The following is a 23,370-nucleotide window of genomic DNA, read 5'->3' as shown; positions in this document are numbered from 1 at the left end:
AATACTATATAATATGAGGGGACTTTTTTTGCCTTACACTGTTGTTAGAATTACACAGTTGCAGAATCTTAACGGGAATGCCCGGGATGCATTTGATTTAGCTCTGTAGTGCTCATTGATGAGCTATTAACAGCCCTGGATAAATGTCACATGTTCAACAGGCAAGTTTGCTTGAAAAGATCATTGCAGGTTAATGAACACTGTCTTTAGTGAACTGACACTGATTAACTTAGGGTTGACAGGATGGAATAATTTAATGCTTGAGTATGTTTCATCAGTTAAGGATCTTCAGATATATAAACAACATGTTCCATCTTCCATACATCCACCCCCAACTAAATATGGGCAAATCAAATGACAGATAAAAAGATTCACAAGACTCTAAATCAGCTAATGAGGTGCATTTCAGAACTTCAAGTCCTGCCCCAAAGGACTGATCAAAATCAAGGCATTCAAAGATGCAGAGGACATTCCAAAGAGGAAGAGGTCACCACTCCATTCCAGCTATTCTAGTAAGAGATTAACGTTATTACCCATTTGAAGCTGCTCTGAGCAGGACTTCCTAAAGCTGGTGGCCATGCTCTGGCAGCTTCTGCTGAGTAATAAAACATTGTTGTGTTTTATTGCCTTTAAATACTGATCTTTCCCTTTCTTTAAGGTAATTCTCACAGAATTCCTACTTGTTTTGAATATGAAACAATACTCTGATAGGCATCAGGACTCCTTCACCATTTCACCAAAATCACCACTATGCAGCTTCGAGCATTAAGGCCCTGATTCTGGAAAGCATTCCTATTATCTCTAAGCTCATGCTTTCCTGAATCAGTGCTTTAAAAAGGTTTCAGAGTAGCAGCCGTGTTAGTCTGTATGCGCAAAAAGAAAAGGAGTACTTGTGGCACCTTAGAGACTAACCAATTTATTTGAGCATAAGCTTTCGTGAGCTACAGCTCACTTCATCGGATGCATCCGATGTAGCTCAAATAAATTGGTTAGTCTCTAAGGTGCCACAAGTACTCCTTTTCTTTTTGATTTAAAAAGGACACATAAGTCAAGAGTTTGAACAGGAAAAGTACTGTGGAAACATCCAGTGTAGTCAGCTCTTTGAGGGAGGGGCTGTGTGCCTCATTCACTGTTGCCCCACACCTTGTGTAGTCAGTGACATCTGCAAAATACCATCATTCTGATTTACAGACACGTCACTGGTGTGTGTGTGTGTATGTGGTCTTACTGTTAGTAGGGGAAAGGATTGGGAATCTTGCTGGGGAAGGGAGCATGGATGGATGGATGGATAGAAAGCCTCAAGGCATGGAGTGGAAGAACTTTGTTTGACAAGAATATTGAGACACGGGTCTTCTCATCAGGTGGTAAACAGGCACATTTCATTATGTCCAGTACTGACTTAACACATGTAAGGGGTCAGGGAAGCAATGAAGTACTGTCCTGGAAGTTGACTGCCAGGAAATGCCTACTTTAAAACAGTCACTGTAAGTGAAAGATGGGAAGCAGAGTTCTCTCTTTCAGATGGATAGTGGTGGACATCTTCATTTTGTAGTGCACCACCATGCTGTGCTTCTGAGCACAGGAGGAAGGTAGCAAGTATAAGCCACTTTGTGCATAGCCTGTTTTACAGACTGCCTGATGTGGCAGAGAGACCTGCAGGAATGCTGGAAATTTGTCTATTAAAATGAAATTAACGCTGCAGGGAATAGCACACCCTGAGAAAAGTACCATTGGGCCACATTATAACTAGTGCACATAGATATTCCTTCTAAAATCTTCTCGCAAGCAATGGCAAAGTATTATAAAGCTTTTGGCAGACCAAGTAAATATTTGTGGGGACTAAGATTTTTATGCTGAAGCTGAGAACAAACTGCTTTGCAGGGAGCTCTGGCATGCCATTCAGCCTGCTTGTTCCCTTCTAATGGAGAGCTTTGTATTGTGTCTGGAAGTCGTGTATTTACCAGCTTGTTTACCATTACAGAAAATAAGAAACAGAACTTTCAGACTGGTAGCCCCCTATAAGCATGGTGTTCTCGAAGGAACTGAGCAACTGCTGTCTGAATGCCGGTTAAAAAAAAAAAAGTGACGGACCCAAGTGTGCGACACAATCTGCTACAAAATGGGAAAGTCACTGAACTATAGTGCCCATGGCTTGGAACCACGGGCACCCCCCATATGCTGTCATTTCGATACAGTATTTCTCTTCACTTCCTGTCTTGTATTGTTTGTTCTATTGTTCCACCTCAGCAGGGGCTGCATTTCAGCAACCTAGATTGTACCTTTAGGCATAGTGCACCACCTCCAGAATAGCCCTGAGACTCACTGTGACTCAGAGACTCTCCTCTAGGGCAAATTCCTCCTATCCCCTACCCCCTTGTCTCCTCTTGCTTCAGGAAGTAATAACTTGTTGCAATAGATATAGTACCCACATTCAGTTCATCATTCCAGCTTGAGAGGACTGGAAGGCAGGATTCCTGGGTTCTGTTACCACCTCTTCCACTAAAACTTGCTGTATGAACATGCATAAACTGCTTAATTTATCCATGCCTCAGTTTCCTCATCTCCACAGTGAGTGCAGGGCTGTGTAAGTTGTTGAAGTGAGTCAGCTGGTCCAGCAACAACAAAAGAGCCAGCCAGCCAGCATTATTATTTCTCTTCAAGTCTTTATTCTTGCCAGCTAAAAAATACCCTTCATACCAAATTAAACAAACTGGCTTTTACTTAACTGGGAAAGCAAATAGACAGGCTACAACTTAAGCTTGTGTCTTTCCTCTGACTACCAGGAAGCTCCAGCAACACATCCTCTGTTTCAGCAAAGCACTTGAGCAGGTGTTTAAGATTAAGCACACACTCAAGTCACTCCCTAGTTGGCAAAGTGGTAAGTGTAGGTGTTTTGCTGAATCTGGGCCTGAATGACTCGTCCCTCAAGGCCAGATTCTTAAAAGTATTTAGGTGCCTAAAAATGGAGCTAGTTATCAAGTGTGATTTTCAAATGTGCCCGAGGTTTGGTGCCTAAATCTCATTGAAATCAGTGGGAGTTAAGCACCTAACTGTGAAAAATCACACTAGCTGTCTAAATACTTCTAAAAACCTGTCCCTCAGTCCCTAGTCTAACTATGAAAGCGGCAAAGAGTCCTGTGGCACCTTATAGACTAAAAGACTTATTGGAGCATAAGCTTTCGTGGGTGAATACCCACTTCTTCAAATCTGAAGAAGTGGGTATTCACCCACGAAAGCTTTTGCTCCAATACGTCTAGTCTGTAAGGTGCCACAGGACTCTTTGCCGCTTTCACAGATCCAGACTAACACGGCTACCCCTCTGATACTAGTTTAACTGTATTGCTCTATCCAGTACACCTGTGGGCTGTAAGGTAGATGTTAATGCTCCACCACCTGTCACAGTATAATTATTACCTGTCTTACAGGAGGGTTTTGAAGGCTTAGTTTAATGTATGTTTGTAAAGGACTTGGAGATCCTTGGCTGGAAGGCACCATTTAAAGTGCAAAGTACCATTACTGTAATAAAATAGTCACATATGACTTTTGTTGAAAAACAGAATAAGGCCATTGTCATTTCATCTTCTGTCACCATCACGTCTGCTGAGAGTTGTTTATCTCTGGGTAGAGAAAGTTTTCACCTGTTGAAAAGTAAATCCTTTGTGAAAGGCTAATGGGGACTTTAGGGCCAGAAAACTGCTATATGAATACAGTTAGTTGCAACGTGGTAAAGAACCACACTGAAGGGAGTCCCAACATCTACACTGGGGAGGAAGGATTTTCCAGTGATTAGTACCCTAACATAGGTGTTGGGAGATCTGTGGCAGAGCAGGGCTTGAACCCAAACTTCATGTGTGACCTTGGGCAGGTCACTTAGTGTCTCTGTGCTCCAGTTTCCCATATGTAAAATGGGGGTATCCTGCCCTATCTCACAGGGAGGTTGTAAGGCTAAATAAATTCAAGACTGTGAGGTGTTCAGATACTGTGGTAATAAGACAGACAACATTATGGCATTTCTCTGTGTTTTCATCACTAGCTGTATCTGTACTCCAGAAACCTATGGGCCCCATTGTACCTCGACATTTGATGATTGCCAAGGAGGCTCTCAGGCTCTCTGTGAGCACGGCATCTGCATAGATTCAGACAGGGAGCAGCCCAATGAGGTAAGAAATGAAGTATGAGTCTCTTTATGCAACACAGTTTCAGTCAGTGTTTAAGAACCCTGAAGAACCAATAAATACCAATTGTACCAATAAGTACCAACCAACTGTGCTCTCGAGGTGAAATAGTGGCCCTGGGCAACTAATCCCGTACACAATGACCAAACATTGGTTGCTGCATGGTGCTGAGCATCCCTGTGACCACAGAGGGAACTAAGGGTAATTAGCAACTCCCAAGAGGCACCTGTATCGGGTCCATCATTATCCTCCTTTAAACAGCTGGGAAAGAAGAAACATTTTTTGCATATTTAAAAACATTACTTGAATCTCCAGTTCTAGTACTGGATATTATTTCAATCCTAACATTATCTGAAACATAGTTAAGAATAACAAACATTGTCATCACTGCAAGACCGCCATGGAAGGGAAAGCAAGGACTTGGCAATACTATCCCTGGTAGTTTCTGGGGCTGGCAATGTCACATGCACCGTTTACCTGCTGAATGATTATTGCCTGTCTTTCATGAAAATAGTCCAGTTTAGTAACTGTAGGTCTGCATTGAAGATTTGGTTAAGGTTCACCATTCAGTTGCTTCTAGGCTATTTTCCCTTTATTTTGTAGATTATTGGTGGGATTTTCAAAAGTTTCAGGGTTGGCTTGACTCTTCTCCCATTAAAGTCAATGATAAAGCTCCCCTTGGCTTCAGCGAGATCACAGTTAATGTTGAGCGCTTGAGAATATACCACCCTAATGTTATTTAATGTTAACTTCAAAACTCTTCATACTCCAATTCTCTGGGACATTGCTGAGACCAAATAAGGATTGTTCTTAAAAATAAATAAATAAATAAATAAATAAATAAAAATCACACTTTAACAAGAGGTTCTGGAACATAACTTCAATCCAAATAAGTCATGCTGACTCCACTGAACACTGCAATTCGTTACAGATGTTAAGATCTGAGTGTTAGTAAAGTTTACAGTAAATATAATCATTGCCCTTAAAGAAAGTATGGATTTGTGAATTAATTAGCTATTTACACTGTGTACCTCACACAGATTACTGCACAGTTTGCCAAACTGATTTCAGGTTGTTATATTTATATTGGTCTCTTTACCCTAAATGCAAAGCAAGCTGAGTTGATTTGCTTTAAATTATGTTTAGGTACAGTTCATGATTGCTGTTCATTCTCTCTGGTGTAGTTTCAGTAAAATACAGGTTCCTTTTGCTTAGTGAAATAATGATGCAGCCTGTTATTGCCATGTGCTAAATGTTCAATTTCAGAGGAAGAAAGATGGGAAAATCTACCCATGACTATGCAAAAGCAAATCACGTGCCAACGGTTTTTTGGGGGGTGGGGGGGTCGGGGAAGGGATAGCTCAGTGGTTTGAGCACTGGCCTGCTAAACCCAGGGTTGTGAGTTCAATCCTTGAGGGGGCCAGTTAGGGATCTGGGGCAAAAATTGGGGATTGGCCCTGCTTTGAGCAGGGGGTTGGACTAGATGACCTCCTGAGGTCCCTTCCAACCCTGATATTCTATGATTCTATAAACCTCTCTTGTAATTGGCTGTAGTTGAAAAGATTTTTTAAAATTGTTCCTTGTATAGGCTTCTTAGTAGTTTTCACAATTGCCCTAATTCATAACATGCTGTTTAATATGGCAGCCAAAGTACAGCTGTATCTGCGATGCTGGTTGGATGTCCCCGCCTGGTAGCCCCGACTGTAGTGCTGACATAGATGAGTGCAGCCTCTCTAGTCCGCCGTGTTCTCAGAATCCTCCCGTAGGCTGCTACAACACTCCAGGCTCTTACTACTGCGGGCCTTGTCCCACAGGTACTTTATTCTCATTCAGCAACAAGAGGCAATGGTGTGTGCTGACTGCCAATACTTCACAAGCACAGAATTGGGGTCAATACAGGAGTAACTGGATGAAATTCTTTGGACTTTTTTATACGGGAGATCCAATTAGCTAATCTAATGGTCCCTTCTGCCCTGAAAATCTATGAATTCTCTTTTTGCCGTGCACTTATTTGAGTTATTTAGGCATTTTATAGAGAACATGATTACAGGGACTCTAAATAATGACGATCAGGATTAGAACAAGCCTTTGTAGCAAAAATTTTATGGTAAGGTCTGACTGGCCTAATCCTTATGTAAAAGTGTGATCCATTACTGAAAATGCACAGGACATATTCAAATAAAAAGTCCCCACTCACATTTAGCAGACTACATTATTTTAAATTCTACAGTACATTTCAGTTTAGTTCTAATACCTCAAAGGAGGAAGATTTCCCATTCACCTGCCTTTCCTAAATGGCATGCAAAAGTAATATTTTCCTGTGCTTGGGACAGGCAGGAAAGTTCTACTAAAAGGAAGAAAAGTAAAAGGTAGTCGTAAGGATTTGTCAGTTTTTGCTTCTCTGCTGTCTCTCTTCATAGGCTGGCAAGGAAATGGCTACCGTTGCCAAGATATTAATGAATGTGAGATGAATAATGGAGGCTGTTCAATAGCACCAGTGGTTCAGTGCATCAACACTATGGGATCCTTCCACTGCAGTCTTTGTCCACCAGGTAAAACAATGAATTGACTTTATGTTGATATAATGACAAGCAGGATATACACTGAAAACATGAAGATACTACACCTTCTAGCACCGTTAGTTTTGTTTAAATAAATAGGTGTTATACTAACCAACGTGATTTTAATGTGGTTTAATATAGTGTCTTGAGACAAAGCACATTTAAACTGCCTTAGGAAGACTTAGTGATGAGCATGTGATAGTGTACATATCTAATTACATCTCCTTTAAATTGATTCCTGTCATTCTAGCAAGACATTTTAAATGACTTATCAGTGTGCTTCCTTTGGCAGACAATACGTGAATAACTAAGATCATTATTATGTTGTCCACATTAACTAAAAGTATATGCTATATGTCAAACCACCTGGATTGTCCTTGTTAAAAGACTTACTAATTACTCATTGCTTTAAAAGTGCTTCCAAAATCTGTACAGTGTTTCCAGCCACAAAATAAACAGAGCAGCTGGAGTGGTGATAAGTCAACATTTTGAGTTTTATTATTTTTAAAGCCCTTTATGAGAAGCACAGCATCATTAACAGAAATACTAACTAACAGAAAAAATGTTTTTAACTGCCTGGAATAAATGTAATGGAAACAAATTCCTGTTAGGAAGAGTTCACCAACACTGTTTACCACACATATGTTACTCTATACTGGGAAGGCATTTTGAGTACATGTTTGATCTAATGCACTGGATCATAAGTAATTCATAGGTTTTGATGAATGATACTCCAAGTATCTCTTTCTTCTTGTCTTAATGAGCCTCATAGCAGCACCAGCAGCGATTTCCCACTCTCCATTCAGTTGTTTGTGTTCTAAACTTCAGTGCATCATGGGCCTATTCCAAACTTCAGTCTCGCAATCATGAGACCAAAGTTATAGAAACCCATGCACCACTGTGGTTTATTGTGTGCAGAAATGAATGGAAGGCAGAATGCAATGTCTGCTACAGCCCAGGTCTTAAGGTTCTGATCTCACACATACTTGGTTTATGCGGATGTAACTCTGTTTTGTCCATTGGATTTACTTATGATTAACAACAGAATCAGTAAGATCAGAGTCAGGGCCCTGAAGTGTGGTAACCTGAGGTAGTCAACGAAGTTTGAAAACCTCTGGTCCAGTGTCAACTTCAGCTTTTTCTGTTTAAGTGCTGGAAAAGCATCGTACTTGGTCCCCATTTAAGTCTTTCACCTGGGTGGCAGTACGAGTAAGCACAGTTCCCATTTGATTCTCACAGATTTTCACCAACCCTGTTTGTTTGTATAATAACAATGATCTTATTCTGACCAGGTTATGAAGGGGATGGAAGAATATGCACCCAAATTGGTATCTGCTCAATACATAATGGAGGTTGCCATCCATTGGCCTCATGTGTACCCTCTCCAGGTAATATGCCATTTTAAGTACTGTTAGATAGTTCAATATCAGTCTTCAAAAAAGTGGGCAGTTTTGTGACGACACATTTAAAATGAAGTCCTCTGACCTTACAACTTTCACTTTTGCCTTCAGACCACAAGCTAACAGATATGTACACTTTAGTGAACTGACACTGTCTCTAGCAACGGGAGACCTAGGATGCACAAGGGTGCAAAAGGCAGTGACCTGGCATTTGCAGAGAATGTAGGTAAAGCCTTCTGGCAGTGCTACAGTATCGTCAGAATGGATCCAGATTCCACCACCAGACATTTGTAGGTTTCATTGTGCGGATGTTGCCAGTCCCCACAATTCCCCTCCTGGAACCCCTCTGCCTCATTCCAGCTATAGATTCCATTCTGCACCTCTCTGCAAAGGCACGTGGGCCTCCACAGCTCTCTTAAGACTTTCCAATAATCAGTAGTCTTAATGAGTACAGTGGACACAGAGCAGGGAAGAACATCCCAAAACAGATCACCTGTTAATAGACTAAAGGATTTTGCAAAGCCCTGTTTCAAATTGAAAGACTGTTTCACATACTGTTAATGACAAAGCTGATATTGTTACTGTAATCAGGATCAGGCTAATTACTATGTATGTTTTGTCTCATCTTCCACAGGTCCTACACCTACCTGTGTCTGCCCAGCTGAATACACTGGAAGTGGTTTTGGGCCAAATGGGTGTGCCCCAGTCAGTGATACCTGTCAGCATCAAAACCCGTGTAGAAATGGACAGTGCTTAGTAAGTACGTCTCCTCATAGTTAAAGAGACAATTTTGTTTAGATGTGACCATTAAGACACAGTATACCATTGAGGATAAAAATCGGCATGGGTTTACCCCTGTGCAACCCCATTGGTGGTGATTTCTACATGCATTTCTGAAGTGTTCTTCACCATACTTTACCTACTGTCCTAGAATATAGTAGGTTTGCACGGGAGGAGGGGGGAAGTGTAAGTCAGTGCAGGATTTGACCCTAGTTTGATCTACTCAGACATGACAATAATGATAAAATATAATCACAGGGTTCATTTTTACATGGTACTTTTTCTTAAATGCACAAAACCAACATGGCTGTGGCGCTATGAATCCTATATCAAATTTTGCTGCTTGTGAATGGATTCATAGGCTAGAAGGGACCACCACTGTGATCACCTGGTCTGACCTCCTGTATAACACAGGCCATAGAACTCCCCCAGAATAATTCCTAGAGCAGATATTTTAGAAAAACATCCAATCTTGATTTAAAAATTGGCAGTGATGGAGACTTCACCATGACCCTTGGTAAAGTGTTCCCAGGGTTAATTACTCTCACCGTTAAAATTTTATGCTTTATTTCCAGTCTGACTTTATCTAGATTCAACTTCCAGCCAGTGGGTTGTGTTATACCTTTGTTTGCTAGACCAAAGAGCCCATTATTAAATATTTGTTCTCCTCGTAGATACTTAAACAGTGTAATCACCCCTTAACCTTCGCTTTAAGCTAAAAGGCTCAGAATAAGAGATAGCAGGACTATTAAAAAATAGTTGAATGGAGAGTAAAACATAGTACACAGCAGATACCATCAATAAAAAACATTTGGGAGTGTTCCATTTAGGGCAACACCCAGAATTCACTGATGGGTCGGAAACTGACTAACAGACAGAAAACAAACACTACAAACAAATGGTCATAGAATCATAGAATATCAGGGTTGGAAGGGACCTCAGGAGGTCATCTAGTCCAACCCCCTGCTCAAAGCAGGACCGATCCCCGACTAAATCATCCCAGCCAGGCTTTGTCAAGCCTGACCTTAAAAACTTCTAAGGAAGGAGATTCCACCACCTCCCTAGGTAACGCATTCCAGTATTTTACCACCCTCCTAGTGAAAAAGTTTTTCCTAATATCCAATCTAAACCTCCCCCACTGCAACTTGAGACCATTACTCCTCGTTCTGTCATCTGCTACCACTGAGAACAGTCTAGATCCATCTTCTTTGGAACCCCCTTTCAGGTAGTTGAAAGCAGCTATCAAATCCCCCCCTCATCTTCTCTTCCGCAGACTAAACAATCCCAGTTCCCTCAGACTCTCCTCATAAGTCATGTGTTCCAGTCCCCTAATCATTTTTGTTGCCCTCCGCTGGATGTTTTCCAATTTTTCCACATCCTTCTTGTAGTGTGGGGTCCAAAACTGGACACAGTACTCCAGATGAGGCCTCACCAATGTCGAATAGAGGGGAACGATCACATCCCTTGATCTGCTGGCAATGCCCCTACTTATACATCCCCAAATGCTATTGGCCTTCTTGGCAACAACGGCACACTGTTGACTCATATCCAGTGGTTATGAGGGTGGGTCAATTTTCAACATGGAAATAGTTAGCAGGGGAATTTCTCCATGAATCTGTATTAAGACCATTGTTTAATATGTTTATTAATGATCTAGTAAAGAGGTGAAGAATGAGGGGAAATGTTTGCAGCTAACAAAATGTAGGTTTCAGAGTGGTAGCCATATTAGTCTGTATCAGCAAAAACAACAAGGAGTCCTTGTGGCATCTTAGAGATTAACAGATTTATTTGCTAGTTCACCAAAGCTTATGCCCAAATACATTTGTTAGTCTCTGAGGTGCCACAAGGACTCCTTGTTGTTTTAACAAAATGTAGGTTAGTCAAGACTATAGGAGACTAGTTCAGGTCACTAAGCATTGGCAATCCAGGTTCAATCCCCTGCTCTGTCACAGACTTCCTTTGTGACCCACTTAGCCTCCCTGTGCCTCAGTTCCCAATCTGTAAAATGGTCTGATAGTACTTTCCTACCTCCCATGGGTGTTGTGGGGATCAATAGATTAAAAACTGTGACATGCTCAGATAATGTATTAACGGGACACATGTAAATACCTAAAATTGATAGATGAACTTCAGAGGAACCCAACAGAGCTATCACTGGGTGGCATAAAGGCAGATGAAATTTCATTGTTAATAAGCATGAGGTAATACATTCCAGAAGGAGTAATTGCAACTACTAATGCACATTATTGAGCCCTCAATTAAAAGTAAACACTCAGCAAAAAGACTTTAGCATCACTCTGAACACCTCAATAAAAGCCTCTGCTCAATATGCGCTGCTGGACCAAAAAAGTTACGCATGCAGAGAAAGGGATAGAAAATAATAGTGGAAATATTATAGAGCCATTCTATAAATTGATGGTGAGATTTCCCCCACCTGGAATATTGTATTCATTCAAGAAAGTCATAGAAGAAGCACAAGGGGCTCAAATAATGGGCAACAGAAACAATGGGAGATCTGGAAAGACCCTCATGGGAGGAGAAATAGGAAAGATTAGGATTGTTTAGAGAGGAGATGAAAAGAAGGGGCAAAAGAGAGAAACACAAAATAAAGAATGATACAGAGAAAGTAAGTGCTTCCATTACCCTTCTTCATAGTAAAAGAACAGGGGACATCCCCTGAAACTGACATTCAGCAAATGTAGAACAAGTCAAATGAAATAGTATCCTGCACAGTGCATCATTAATTTGCAGAACTCATTGCTGATAAATAGCATTAAAGTAAGAGCCTAGAAGGTGTCCAAAAATTGACATTTAAACAGGTAAAGAGTGAAGTTAACACATGGAGTGACAGTCCAGCTCAAGGCCCTCTATGATACTTAAACCCCACAAAGGGACTGGATAGGCATCCCACTAATGGGTTGGCTGCATAATGGTGCCTGTGCACACAGTTATTAGTGCAGAAGACCACAATGGGAGCAGACCAGAGGTGCGGCAGCAGATCTGTGTTTATCCAGAACTACTGACCCTTGTATTCCATGCAACTGGTACAGAGTCAATGGGTGCTATTTTAGTGAAACACCACAGGCCTCAGCAGGGAGGTGAGTTTCCCCAGCACTCTGCATTCTACCCACATAGACCCCAAATACTTGGACTTTGTGTGTGAAGTGAATTTCGTGTTCTGAGAAAATGCAGTTACTTTAATATGATTAAGAGTTTGTAACTGTATCTACCCCCATGTTCCATGGCATAATAATTGACTGGAGTTAGGAAGAAATTTCCCATATGGTCAGGTAGGTTATTCCATAATTTTCCATTACAGGGTTCTTACACCTTTCTCTGAAGCAGTTGATACCACTACTATCAGATTTAGCGCACTGGCTTGGATGTGTCAGGATCCTGGCAAAGGCAGTCAGGAATAAGGGTCAGAGCAGGGTCAAACCTGAGACTGAGAGGAGTTTCATAGTCAAGTTCCAGGCTGGAGTCAATACCAAAGATCAGGGTCCAGGTCAGGAGGCTGCAGGTCAAGTTGAGGTTGAAGCCAGGAGTGCAAGACCAGTGATCAGGAATGGTCATGGTAGCTACAGGAGAGCCACACTGTTGCCTGGACACTTCCCGGAACACCCCTTAGGTTTATGTAGGATGGGGAGCCAATCAGGAGGTATGAGGCTGCTGCCTGTCAGACCTCTTGAGGCAGGACTTCCTGTGGTCTGAGTCTACAACAGGTCATGGATAATGGAGCACAAGCTGGTTATAGCTTCTGTTGGGTGGCAGCATGAAGATATCTGCCACCTGCAGCTTTTCAGGGCTGTGTTTGAGACCCCAGGAGCCCTACATTACACCTCCTAAGGGGCATTTCCACTGGCCTGGGTTTGTCTGGATCGGCCTCATGGAAGGCTGTCATGAGGTCATGGATTTGGGATTCTAGCTCCCAGGATCACTCTTCTGAACCAGCTCTCCCAGAAGAAACCATATTTGATTTTTGAAGTCCAGTATCTCATGGATCTTGTATTTGTCATGTCCCTGGATCTGCACCAGAGGGGGTGGTGGTTGAGCCTGGTGCGTGAAGGGGTTGTTGATGTTTTTAGCAAGGATATAGGGAACACTGGGTGTGCGTTGAGGGATCTGGGTAACTAAAGCCCCATCGTCACTGGGTTAATTACCTGGCTGATGAAATATGGCCCAAGGTATTGGAAATACAATTTACAACATGGCCAGTCGGAGTGGAGGTTTTGGGCTGAGAGCCACACTTTTTACCCAACAGTGAATTCTGGGTGTTCCCTGCACTGGTGGTTAACGTACTGCTTATAATCTTCCTTGGTCTTGTCCAGATGTGCCTTGAGTTCTTCTTGGACATCATGGATCTGGCATACTTAGGTGGCAGCTGTGGGATTGGTGGAGTTGCAAGGAGAAGGGGGATGGAAGTCACAGTTTGCATAGAATGGACTCTGCCTGGTGGAGACAAAATCAGCGTTGTTGTAGGCAAACTCTGCTTTGGGTAGAAGGATCAACTAGTTGTCCTGGTGGAAATTTGTGAAGCAGCACAAATATTGTTCTAACACTTGAGTCGTTCATTCAGACTGACGGTCAGTTTGTGGGTGATAGGCAGTGGATGTTTAAGCGCAGGTCCTGAGCAATCAAGGTTTCATGCCAGAACCACAACAGAAACTGGAGACCACAATCAGCTGGGACTCACTCCTGGAATCCTTGGAGATGGATGACATGAGCCACCAGGAGCTGGGCTATTTCTTCTGCAGCCAGCATATGTGCAATGGGGACAAAGTGGGCCATTTTTGTTAGTGGTTGACTACAGTGTAACTGTTAGACACAGGTAGCTCAACCAAGAATTCCAGGGTAATGGCTACCCGGGATCTGAATGGGGTCTTGGAAGGCATTAGGGTGCCACAGGCGTTTGAGTATAGTGTCTTGGTGCAGACACATGTCTCACAGGAATCGACATGTGAGTGGATTGTCATGCACATTCAGGGCCATCAGAAGGAGCAGCTGGCCGAATGGAAGTTCTGAATCAATGCATTCAGGAAATTCTGGGGCTTGAGACTCAGCATAGGGGGCTCTTGGCTGGTGAGATCTCCTCCTTTCAGGACAAGGCCTCAGCAGTCTTGTTCTGGGCCTCTGGGTGGTACATGATGGTGAAATTGAAGTGTGTGAAGAACAGGGTCCAGCGAAGCTGCCTCTGTTTCAGTGCTTTGGCTCGGCAGAGCTACTAAGTTTCTGTGATCCAAATATACCTGTACTGAGAACCGAGCACCCTCCAGATAGTGGTGCCACTCTTCAAAGGCCACTTTGGGATCTAGAATCTCCTTATCTCGAATTTCATAACTCTGTTCAGCTGGAGTGAGCTTCCGTGAATAGTAGATGCAAGGGTGGAGGTGTTGCTGGGGCCCATGTAGGCAGACTTCTTGGCAGAACTTGGAGCAGAAGCTACTCTGGTGCTCATGCCAAAGGATGTGGAAATCATGAGCTGCCAAACCAGCCATGAAATGCTGAAGATTATGGGGAAATGTGATGAGCAGATTGTTCCAAATGGAAGGATTTCCAGATGGTTGCAAATGGCAACTTCCAGAGGCACCATCTCCTGTGTCACTGGCCCTGACAAGAGGAGTGAGCCATCTAAAGTTTCCACTAGGTTTGGGACAGTCTTTGGTTGTGCCTGAATACCCAGGGCTTGGGCAGTACTGGCATCGAGGAAGTTCTCCACTGCCCCAGAATCCACCATTGCCCACTGTGGGGGAATTTGGTAAGGCTCTCCTGGAACACAAACAGATCCAGACTTTAAGGTCCAGGGAGCACTCGCTGTGCCTGGGGCATGCCTCAGTGAGGAGGAGGGGGGCATTATCTGGGGGTTTGCCCAGGCCAACTCCTTCTCCTGGGCCTGCGTCGTTTCCCGAAATCGGTCATGCTAAAGCTAGGGATGGGTAATTGGTAAGAATATGGCTGGATCTTCCGTTGTAGAAACACAGCCCATGACAACAGCAGTGCTCTTTTTCCTCAGTGGTCACATGGCAATGGGTGTCATCCAGCTGCATGGGTTTTGGGTCTGGTTTGGAGAGGGGTACCACGAGGTACCAGTCAAGTGGTGACCAGGACCCCTTCCTTTCCTTATGTTGTTTGTGGAGCCTATTGCTGATGGCTATGATGAGATTGACCAATGTACCTAGATTGGTTGGGGCCTCCACACAAACTAGATCATCCTTAATTTCTTGCCATAGTCCCCAATAGAACTGGTAGAGCTGCACCACTTTGTTTCACTCAGTGTCGGAGACTAGTCGCCAAAAGTGGGCTGCGTACAAGAAGTCTGGTCCCTACCCCTGCTGGAGTTTGCACACGGCCATCTCCACTGAGTGGGCATGGTGTGGATCATCAAATATAGTAGAAAACACCTGGAGGAAGGCATCCCTGTCAGATAGCGTCGGGCTCACTCATTCACGTGGGGGCGAGGGCCAGTACAATGCATCTCCCAACAGGTGGCTAATAATGAGTAATACTTTTGCTAGGTTGGTGGGGCAGGACAGGGTTGGAGCAGAAACAGCAGGCAACATTGGTTAATAAACCACCTGAATTATGGGAGTCCCCATTAAAATGTTCTGAGTGGGGCACTGGGTCTGGGTATTTTCGTCCTGTAGCCAAGCTGTCTGTTCTCATAGCAGCTGGTTATCTGCACTGTTCTGTGCCAGTTGGGACCTCAGTATCGCATTTTCACCATGGAGCAGGGTGGGTTGCCTGTGTAGAGCTTGGTTCTGTGTTGCGAGCTGGGATAATTGGGCTTGAAGCTTGGGGAGCTCCTCCTGGGAGGGTCAAACACATTCAAGCATCTCCACTACCCTGTAGGGCGTGTTAGACAAGGAGGGGCCCAGTGCCTCCACGGTCCTCCAGGGTAGACCTTCACCATAGGCAAGAGTGGTGCAGGCAAACTGTCAGGATTCTGACCAGGGCAATTGGGACCAAACATCAGAGCAGGGTCAAACCTGAGACTGAGAGTAGCAGAGGAATTTGTGGTTGAGTTCCAGGCTGGGGTCAATACCAGGGATCAGAGTCCAAGTCAGGTTTCAGGGTCAGGGTCAGGAGGTGAAGTCCAAATCAAGCCAAGGTCAAAGTCAGGAGTTCAAGACCAGGGATCAGGAATGGTCATGGCAGCTACAGGAGAACCATACCATACCATGGACTCTTCCCAGAACATCTCTTGTGTTTATATAAGGTGGGGAGCCATTCAGGAGCCATGTGGCTGCTATCTGTCAGACCCCTTGACGCGGGACTTCCCATGGTCCATGTCCACAGTGGGTCATAGGTAGTGGAGTATGAACTAGTAACAGCCTCTGGGTTTGAGACCCCCTGGGTCTTACAAGATGGACCACTGGCCTGATCCTGTGGTCCTTTGGGTTTGCTCCATTCTTCATTAACTCTGTCTGGAGTAGTTAAATCCCACTCATGGCCCCTTTAGACTATTCAGGCTTCAGAGACCAGGCCTGAGACAAATGATTTATAAACAGCTGTTGTCCTGGCTTGTACTACAGCACTGAGAGGTAACTTGATTTACTTGTTTCTAGGGTAATAATTTCAGTGCCAAGCAAACAGTTTTCTGGATGGCTAAAGTAAGATAGATTTGACTTTTTCAGGTAATTTGAAAGGCCTCTGCAACGCAATAATAGACAAAACAAGGAGCTAATCCGATTAGGCCTTGGGCTTTTTTTAGTATCTAACAAGTATCTAATGTCAAGAGAGTTGACTACTGAGTGCTTCCTTTGTTTCTCTGCACCAGCACTGCCAACTAAAAACAATAATAAATATCAATGATTTTATTAACTATATTAATGACTTAAGTTGACTCCCATTTGCTGCATCTTTTCATTCAGTTTATTCTTGCAGGCTACACTCTCTGGATACTTCTGTGTGTGTGATCCGGGCTGGACAGGCATCAATTGTACGGAAAACATCAATGAGTGTTCTAGCAACCCTTGTCAGAATGGTGGAAGTTGTACTGATGGAATTAATGGCTACTCCTGTGAATGTACAAATACCTGGACTGGACCTCAATGTCAGACTCCCCAGCAAGGTAACATGAAAAGCATAGTGACTGAGAACTGAAGCACCACCCTATCAATCTGATATCTATAAAAGGCATTTGGATTAGAGATGAGGTTTATAAGGGAAAAGTCTTACCCTTGGGTTTAAAATATGAGAGGCAGTGGAAAATAGATCCTGATCCAAAGTCCATGTGAGTCTTTCCCACTCCTTCAGTGAACTCTTGTATTGAGCCCATAATGCTTAAAGCTTCTAACTCCACGTGCTTACCAACAATAGCATAACAGACAGGTTGAATTTTAGGCCTACTAGCCTTGACTAGTCCCTTTAAATCCTAAAATTAGATTTCTGTAGTTAAATAGAGATCTTCCAAATCCTGACCATGTGTGTACTAATTCAGATGGGAAGGAGGATTTGCGGTAGGGATAATAGAATCACAAGTGAACAGAATAAAGTTTGCTTTTGATTTATATAATGTATTTCATACTTGGTTTGCCTCAAAGGGCTTCACAAAAAACAGTTAGATTGTAGTAATGCAATGACTATATGCTTCAAGCAAATGTGGCAACTATTAGGCTTTCTATAGTAGTCACTATGCAGTCTGGGATATTAGAACTTACGTGACAAAGAGAATGTTGTCAATGAAACCAGGAGGATCACTATTTCTTTTCAAGGAGTGTCACAGAATCTTTAATTTTTACCCGGTACAGCAGATGGTGACAAGAAATAGACTTCAGTTTAAATGTTTTATCTGAAATATAGTACCTGTAAGTCACAGTGCACCTCATCACCCTCTGTGTGAATACTACATTGCAGAACCAACGTAGAATAGGAGCCTACACCGGGACTTAACTTTATGGCTTTCTGACACTGAACCAGCCTGAATCTACAATCAAGGAATTGAGAAAGATAGCCAAACTGTGTGGATCCCAGTGGCTTAGAAACCGGGGAGGGTGGGGGGGTGCTCAAAACTTTGAAAAAGTTCATTTTGAAACAGCAGCTGACCAAATGTGTCCTCAGCCAAAAACATAGCGTCATTGCTGTTCATGGAGATTGGAGAGGGAGAGCTAAATGAGGCCCTGAAGTTTTTGGTTAACAATAAAAACATGAAGGAAGTCCACACACTGAAAACATTATTTAAAGGAAATATAACCCACAGAGCCAGGGCATGTTACAGTTGTAGGGAAATTACATGGCCCTGTCTTTGACACTGTTTTTCAGTGGCATGTTTTACAAATACTTTATGAAAATTAATTTAACATCAAGGTGCCGTTCCACTGACACACACACACAGACACACACGCCAGTATCAGTCTGTCACAGTGTGGCTCTACAACTTCATATGTATTGTAGACAGTTGTGTGGGCTGGTAGCATCATCTAACATTACAGTTGGCTGACACTTCCCATTATAAGACCCTGTTTTTAGTTGCTTAGAACTTTGCCAGACTTTAACTGTTCAGGCTGAAATTTTCCATGCTGGGTATCTGCCTCAAGTATTAATTTTATTTAAATAAATAAACTAAACTAAATAAACCCTTAGTTGAAATTTTTGCCAGAATGCTTCTGCCATTTCTAAGAAAAAGGCTAGGGAAAAATGCATTGTCTTTCAATGTTAAAAAAAAAATCCTGGTGACCTTTCCTTTGAAAAAGCTCTAGCACACCTATGCTTTGGAGGAGGTACTTGAAATTTGTCAGAGAGATGGCCTTTGTGTCAGAGCTGTGCCTTTCTGTGAAAATCTACCTACATGTGGCCAAGTTTATAAGCTTCTAAAAAATTGCAGTTTAGACATGCTTAGCAGAGACTTGGTAGAGCTTAACAGCTAAAATCTCTGAAGATTCCACCCTTGGTGAGCATGCTCAAGTCTCTCACGACTCCTAATACTGAGAAGACTGCATGTGCGCCATCCCCTCAGATCAAATGAGCATGCTCCTGTCCAACGCTTGAAACAATACTTTCTCTATAATGGCTGGTCCCAGCTGCTGCAGGCTATGGTAGGGCCAACCACTGGAATTGAGAGCAGAGAGTTGATGTGTCCCCTGCTCTCAATGACCCTCTTGCTGGCATTCAGGCAGAATGGAGGAGGAAGCTGTCTGATTCAAATGTAGAGAGGACATGAACTGGACCTGGAGCTTTTCAGGGGAGAAAAATGGAGAAGTATATTGGAACAAGAAACCTGGGCGGGGGGCAGAGCCTGGAAGTGGCTGGGGTAAGGTCTGAGAAAAAGGGAAGGATGTGAGGGGTAGCCAGTGGGTGGGAGGAAACTGATATTGGGTGAGGAGCTGGGGGAGAGACAGACTGGCAGGGCAAGAAGAGTGCGACTAAGAACTAGTGGGAGGTGAGGAGAGGAGAGAGATCTGATAAGAAGCTAGGGTGCAGGGAGAGAATTGGGATTGGCTGGGTAAAGAGACTGGGACGAAGCCAGTGGAGGCAAGGACACTTAACTTGGCTGGCAAAGAGGGATTGGCTTGGCTGGGGAGTAATGGGAGGCAGTGGAGATGGGAAACATGAGGGGAAAGGGTAGCTTGAGGCCAGAGAAAGAGAGAAGTTGCGAAGGGAACTGGGCCTGGCTGGGCAAGGAGATTGGGGACGAGGACTGTAAATAGCTGGGTAAATATCTGTGAAACCTGCTGGAAAATTATCTCATCCCCCCTCTAGTGCTGGTCCACACAAAGGATAACATACTGTTACTATCAGTTACTGTATTAGCTTAAATGGCAGAGGTCTGTATGGTGGAGCTAAAGATTCCAAAACCTTGTTGATGAACCATATGGGTATCTATATGATAACACGTAATGCAATTTCTGTATGATTAGTTTTTTTTTTAAATCTGAAATTACACATAAAAGACTATGTAAAAGAACATTATTAAGGTTCCAGAATCAAGCACTCAAAAGTTAGGAAATGCCAGGTCTATGAAATTTTAATTTGCTCCCCTTGTGCATGTGCATTATGATACAGTATTTAATTACATGATCACTCACTATTTTTTCCACAGGACTCCTACCTTATTTAGTGTATAGGATGGGCCTGTTCTGGGGATGATCAGGGCTGTGCAGTGAAAGAAGCTGCTGTCTGTAGGACCCTTGCCTCATTTGTTGCAGAAGTTGAAAGGTGTACAGGAAATGAGGCAGGGGACTGCAGGAAGGGGAAGGATGATCTCATGGTTAAGGCAGTTGACTACTGGCCTGGAGAACTGTATTCTATAGCTGCCAGTGCTGCAGAGTTCCTATCTCCTGCTAGGCAAGAGACTTAAACCACACTTTTCACATGAGCATAGGCAGCGAGTTATATGGGCCCGTGGTGTTTGTGCTCCACCAATATTCAGGAACGTGGGCCCGGCTCCGCCAAAGTTTGGGCTTATATTTTCAGAGCTGTCCCGTCCATAGGACGGACCGGGGCAACAGCCCTGTGCTTTGAGGGGCCCCGTGCTTCAGGGGGACATGGGGGCCAGGGCAGCCTGGGGAGTTAGCCGGGGGCCTGGCGCTGCAGCAGCAAGTGACCCAGCCTGCTCTGCCCCGCCTCTTCCTGCCCCTGCTCTGCCCCCTCACTCTCCCGATTCCACCCCTTTCCTCAAGTCCCCACCTCCGCCCCACCTCTTTCTGGCTTCCTCCCCCTCCGCAAGCGACACTGGGAGCCAGTGGGGTGGGGCAGAGCGGGGCAGGCTGGGGCCGAGTCACTCGCTGCTGCCAGTGCCAGGCCACCCGTTACTCCCCAGGCCACCCTGTACCCCATGTCCCACTGAAGCATGGGGCCCCCCAAAGCGCGGGGCCCGGGGCAGTTGCCCTGGTCTGTCCTATGGATGGGATGGCTCTGCTTGTATCTGTTCTGTGCACCACCAAAAATTATGCAAACTTGGTGCCCACGCACAGGAGGTCACTAATTGTGTGTTGCTTATTTTCTGTGTGCGCAACCTGAAACCCTGGGGTCTGATTTGCAGAAGTGCTGAGCACTCACAGCTGCGACCGAAGTCAATGGAAGCTGTGTTTTGAACATAGTCATTGCTACATTCTGCTAAGTGCTCCGAAAACTCAGGTTCTAGGTGTCTCAAATTGGGCGCCCAAAAGTGGTGGATACTTTTGATTTAATCTCTCTGTGCCTCAGTTTGCCATCTGTAACATAGTGATAATACCCCCTCATCTCACAGGCTGTTGTGAAAATTAATTAATGTTTGCAATGCATTTAGATACTATCGTGATGAACACCATGAGTAAATAAGTAATTCTGCCTTCATAACAATTTTTGAATAGTGTGAAGTAAATAAGGCATGGTGCCCAACAATGAGAAGAAAACAAAATATTGACTGACTACTAATTAACTGAGCACTGTTCATCCTGTGCACTGAATGAGTCAGGGCTCCTGTGGAAAAATAGTATGTTATCATGTAATTAAGAAGTGTATCATAATGCACAAGCACAAGCAACCTTAATTCTGCTGTTTCCTAACTTTTGAGTGCCTCACTTTGCAACCTTAAGGTTTTTTAAATGTAGTTTTTATTTATTTTTTGGCTTTTGTTTCTTTTTTCTGTTTTATTTTCCTTTGTGCATGTAGTTATAACTTTGTATGGCATGGGGAGTGAAACTCTTTTAAATACCCATTGTGAGAACTGTTTATATTTGTAGATATGTCTGGCTATATCCTATTTTCTCCTATTTTTTTCTTCTCTTGATTCTTTTCATTACTAAGAACACTTGTATGAAAATTGGATTTTTGTTCCTGAATTATTCAAAGTAGAGGCAGTTAAAAATTGGAATATCTGTCCCACAGGAAATTCTGATCTTCAACATTTGTTTTAGTCCTGAATCTGGACAAAATGTCAAAATATCAGGTTTTTTGTGGAATGAAAAGTTTTGAAATATTTTGGTTAGAAAATGGTGAAATATTTTACTTGAACATTTCCAATCAAAACAAAACATTTAGACATTCCCCAAATAAAAATGTTTCATTTCAGTTTGTTGAACTGAATTGAAATATTTCATCTGGATTCAGTTGGACATTAAACTGCATCTGCATATGGTGCCATCGGGCTTCCTGGGAGTTGTAGTTCAGATGCAGCATGATCCCATTCTTCCTAGTGGGATGGGTTCTTTTGCCAGACTACATCTCCCATGATGCACCACACAGTTTGGTTAGAGAGGTGACCACTGTGCATCATGAGAGATGTAATCTGGTCAGGGAGTAAGGCCCATAGAGGAGAATGAGGACATAAAGCACCCGTATTACAACTCCTAAGAGACATTACATCAGCATAGGCATATGCAGTATAATGTTGAACAAACCTGAAACAAAATGTTTCAGTTCAAGTTGAACCAGTAGAAACAAAATATTTCATATTTCCTCACAGAAAATGAAAAACTTTATCAAGATCTGAATTTTCCTGTGGAAAAAATTTGTTTTTGCAGAAACAGCATTTTCTATCAAAAAGTCATATTGATGGAAATTTCCCAGCTATCGCTAATTCTTAGGCTTCTTTTGCTTATTACTCACCTGAGGTCACTCTGCTTTCAGTAAATCCCAGCCATTCCTCTTATACAAATGGTTCTCACCTTTTTTTTCTAAATGTTTACCAAATCAAAAGTTATGGTAAAGGATTTCACTCTATTTACTTCAATGCAGGAATAACTGTAATGAATCTATTTTGTTTTGTTTTTTCCTGCAGTTTGTGGAGGGTTTCTTTCAGGCTCCAATGGGTCATTCAGCTACCCTAACAATCCAGGCAGTGAGCAGTATGATCACCGGGTCAGCTGTGCTTGGGTTATCCGAACTAACAACAATAAGGTAAACTAGAGTGCACCTAAAAATAAATCACCCTGCTGGAATGAGTAACTGTCAGTTGATCAGCACAGTTATAATTATGACCAGGAAGTGTTACTGGAGTCAGGAAAAATGACTTCAGGGGATGAATTTCAGTCTGAGGGAAGGAGTGTAAATACAAACTGTCAAACAAAAAGAAAAGGAGTACTTGTGGCACCTTAGAGACTAACCAATTTATTTGAGCATGAGCTTTCATGAGCTACAGCTCACTTCATTGGATGCATAGTGTGGAAACTGCAGCAGACTTTATATACACACAGAGATCATGAAACAATACCTCCTCCCACCCCACTGTCCTGCTGGTAATAGCTTATCTAAAGTGATCATCAAGTTGGGCCATTTCCAGCACAAATCCAGGTTTTCTCACCCTCCACCCCCCCCCCCCCACACAAACTCACTCTCCTGCTGGTAATAGCCCATCCAAAGTGACAACTCTCTACACAATGTGCATGAAAATCAAGGTGGGCCATTTCCTGCACAAATCCAGGTTCTCTCACCCCCTCACCCCCCTCCAAAAACCACACACACAAACTCACTCTCCTGCTGGTAACAGCCCATCCAAAGTGACAACTCTCTACACAATGTGCATGATAATCAAGGTGG

General features: G+C 43.2%; 1 protein-coding gene across 2 annotated transcripts in view; it reads left to right on the top strand.

Annotated features, from left to right (window-relative positions):
* The window catches only part of CUBN (cubilin), a 227,628-nt gene that overhangs the window by 5,539 nt on the left and 198,719 nt on the right, over window positions 1-23,370 (top strand). For both annotated transcript variants that reach the window (XM_084618746.1, XM_084618745.1), the window contains 7 exons: window positions 4,034-4,160; window positions 5,821-5,989; window positions 6,596-6,727; window positions 8,029-8,124; window positions 8,771-8,892; window positions 16,798-16,984; window positions 22,613-22,731. In XM_084618746.1, coding sequence (XP_084474872.1) covers window positions 4,034-4,160; window positions 5,821-5,989; window positions 6,596-6,727; window positions 8,029-8,124; window positions 8,771-8,892; window positions 16,798-16,984; window positions 22,613-22,731 — 952 coding nt within the window. The remainder of the gene's footprint in view (window positions 1-4,033; window positions 4,161-5,820; window positions 5,990-6,595; window positions 6,728-8,028; window positions 8,125-8,770; window positions 8,893-16,797; window positions 16,985-22,612; window positions 22,732-23,370) is intronic.

This window comes from Lepidochelys olivacea (assembly GCF_965140295.1).
Source record: "Lepidochelys olivacea isolate rLepOli2 genome assembly, chromosome: 2".
NCBI lineage: Eukaryota > Metazoa > Chordata > Testudines > Cheloniidae > Lepidochelys > Lepidochelys olivacea.
The sequence above is the reverse complement of the archived record's forward strand: the minus strand, read 5'-3'. Positions and strand labels throughout refer to the sequence as shown.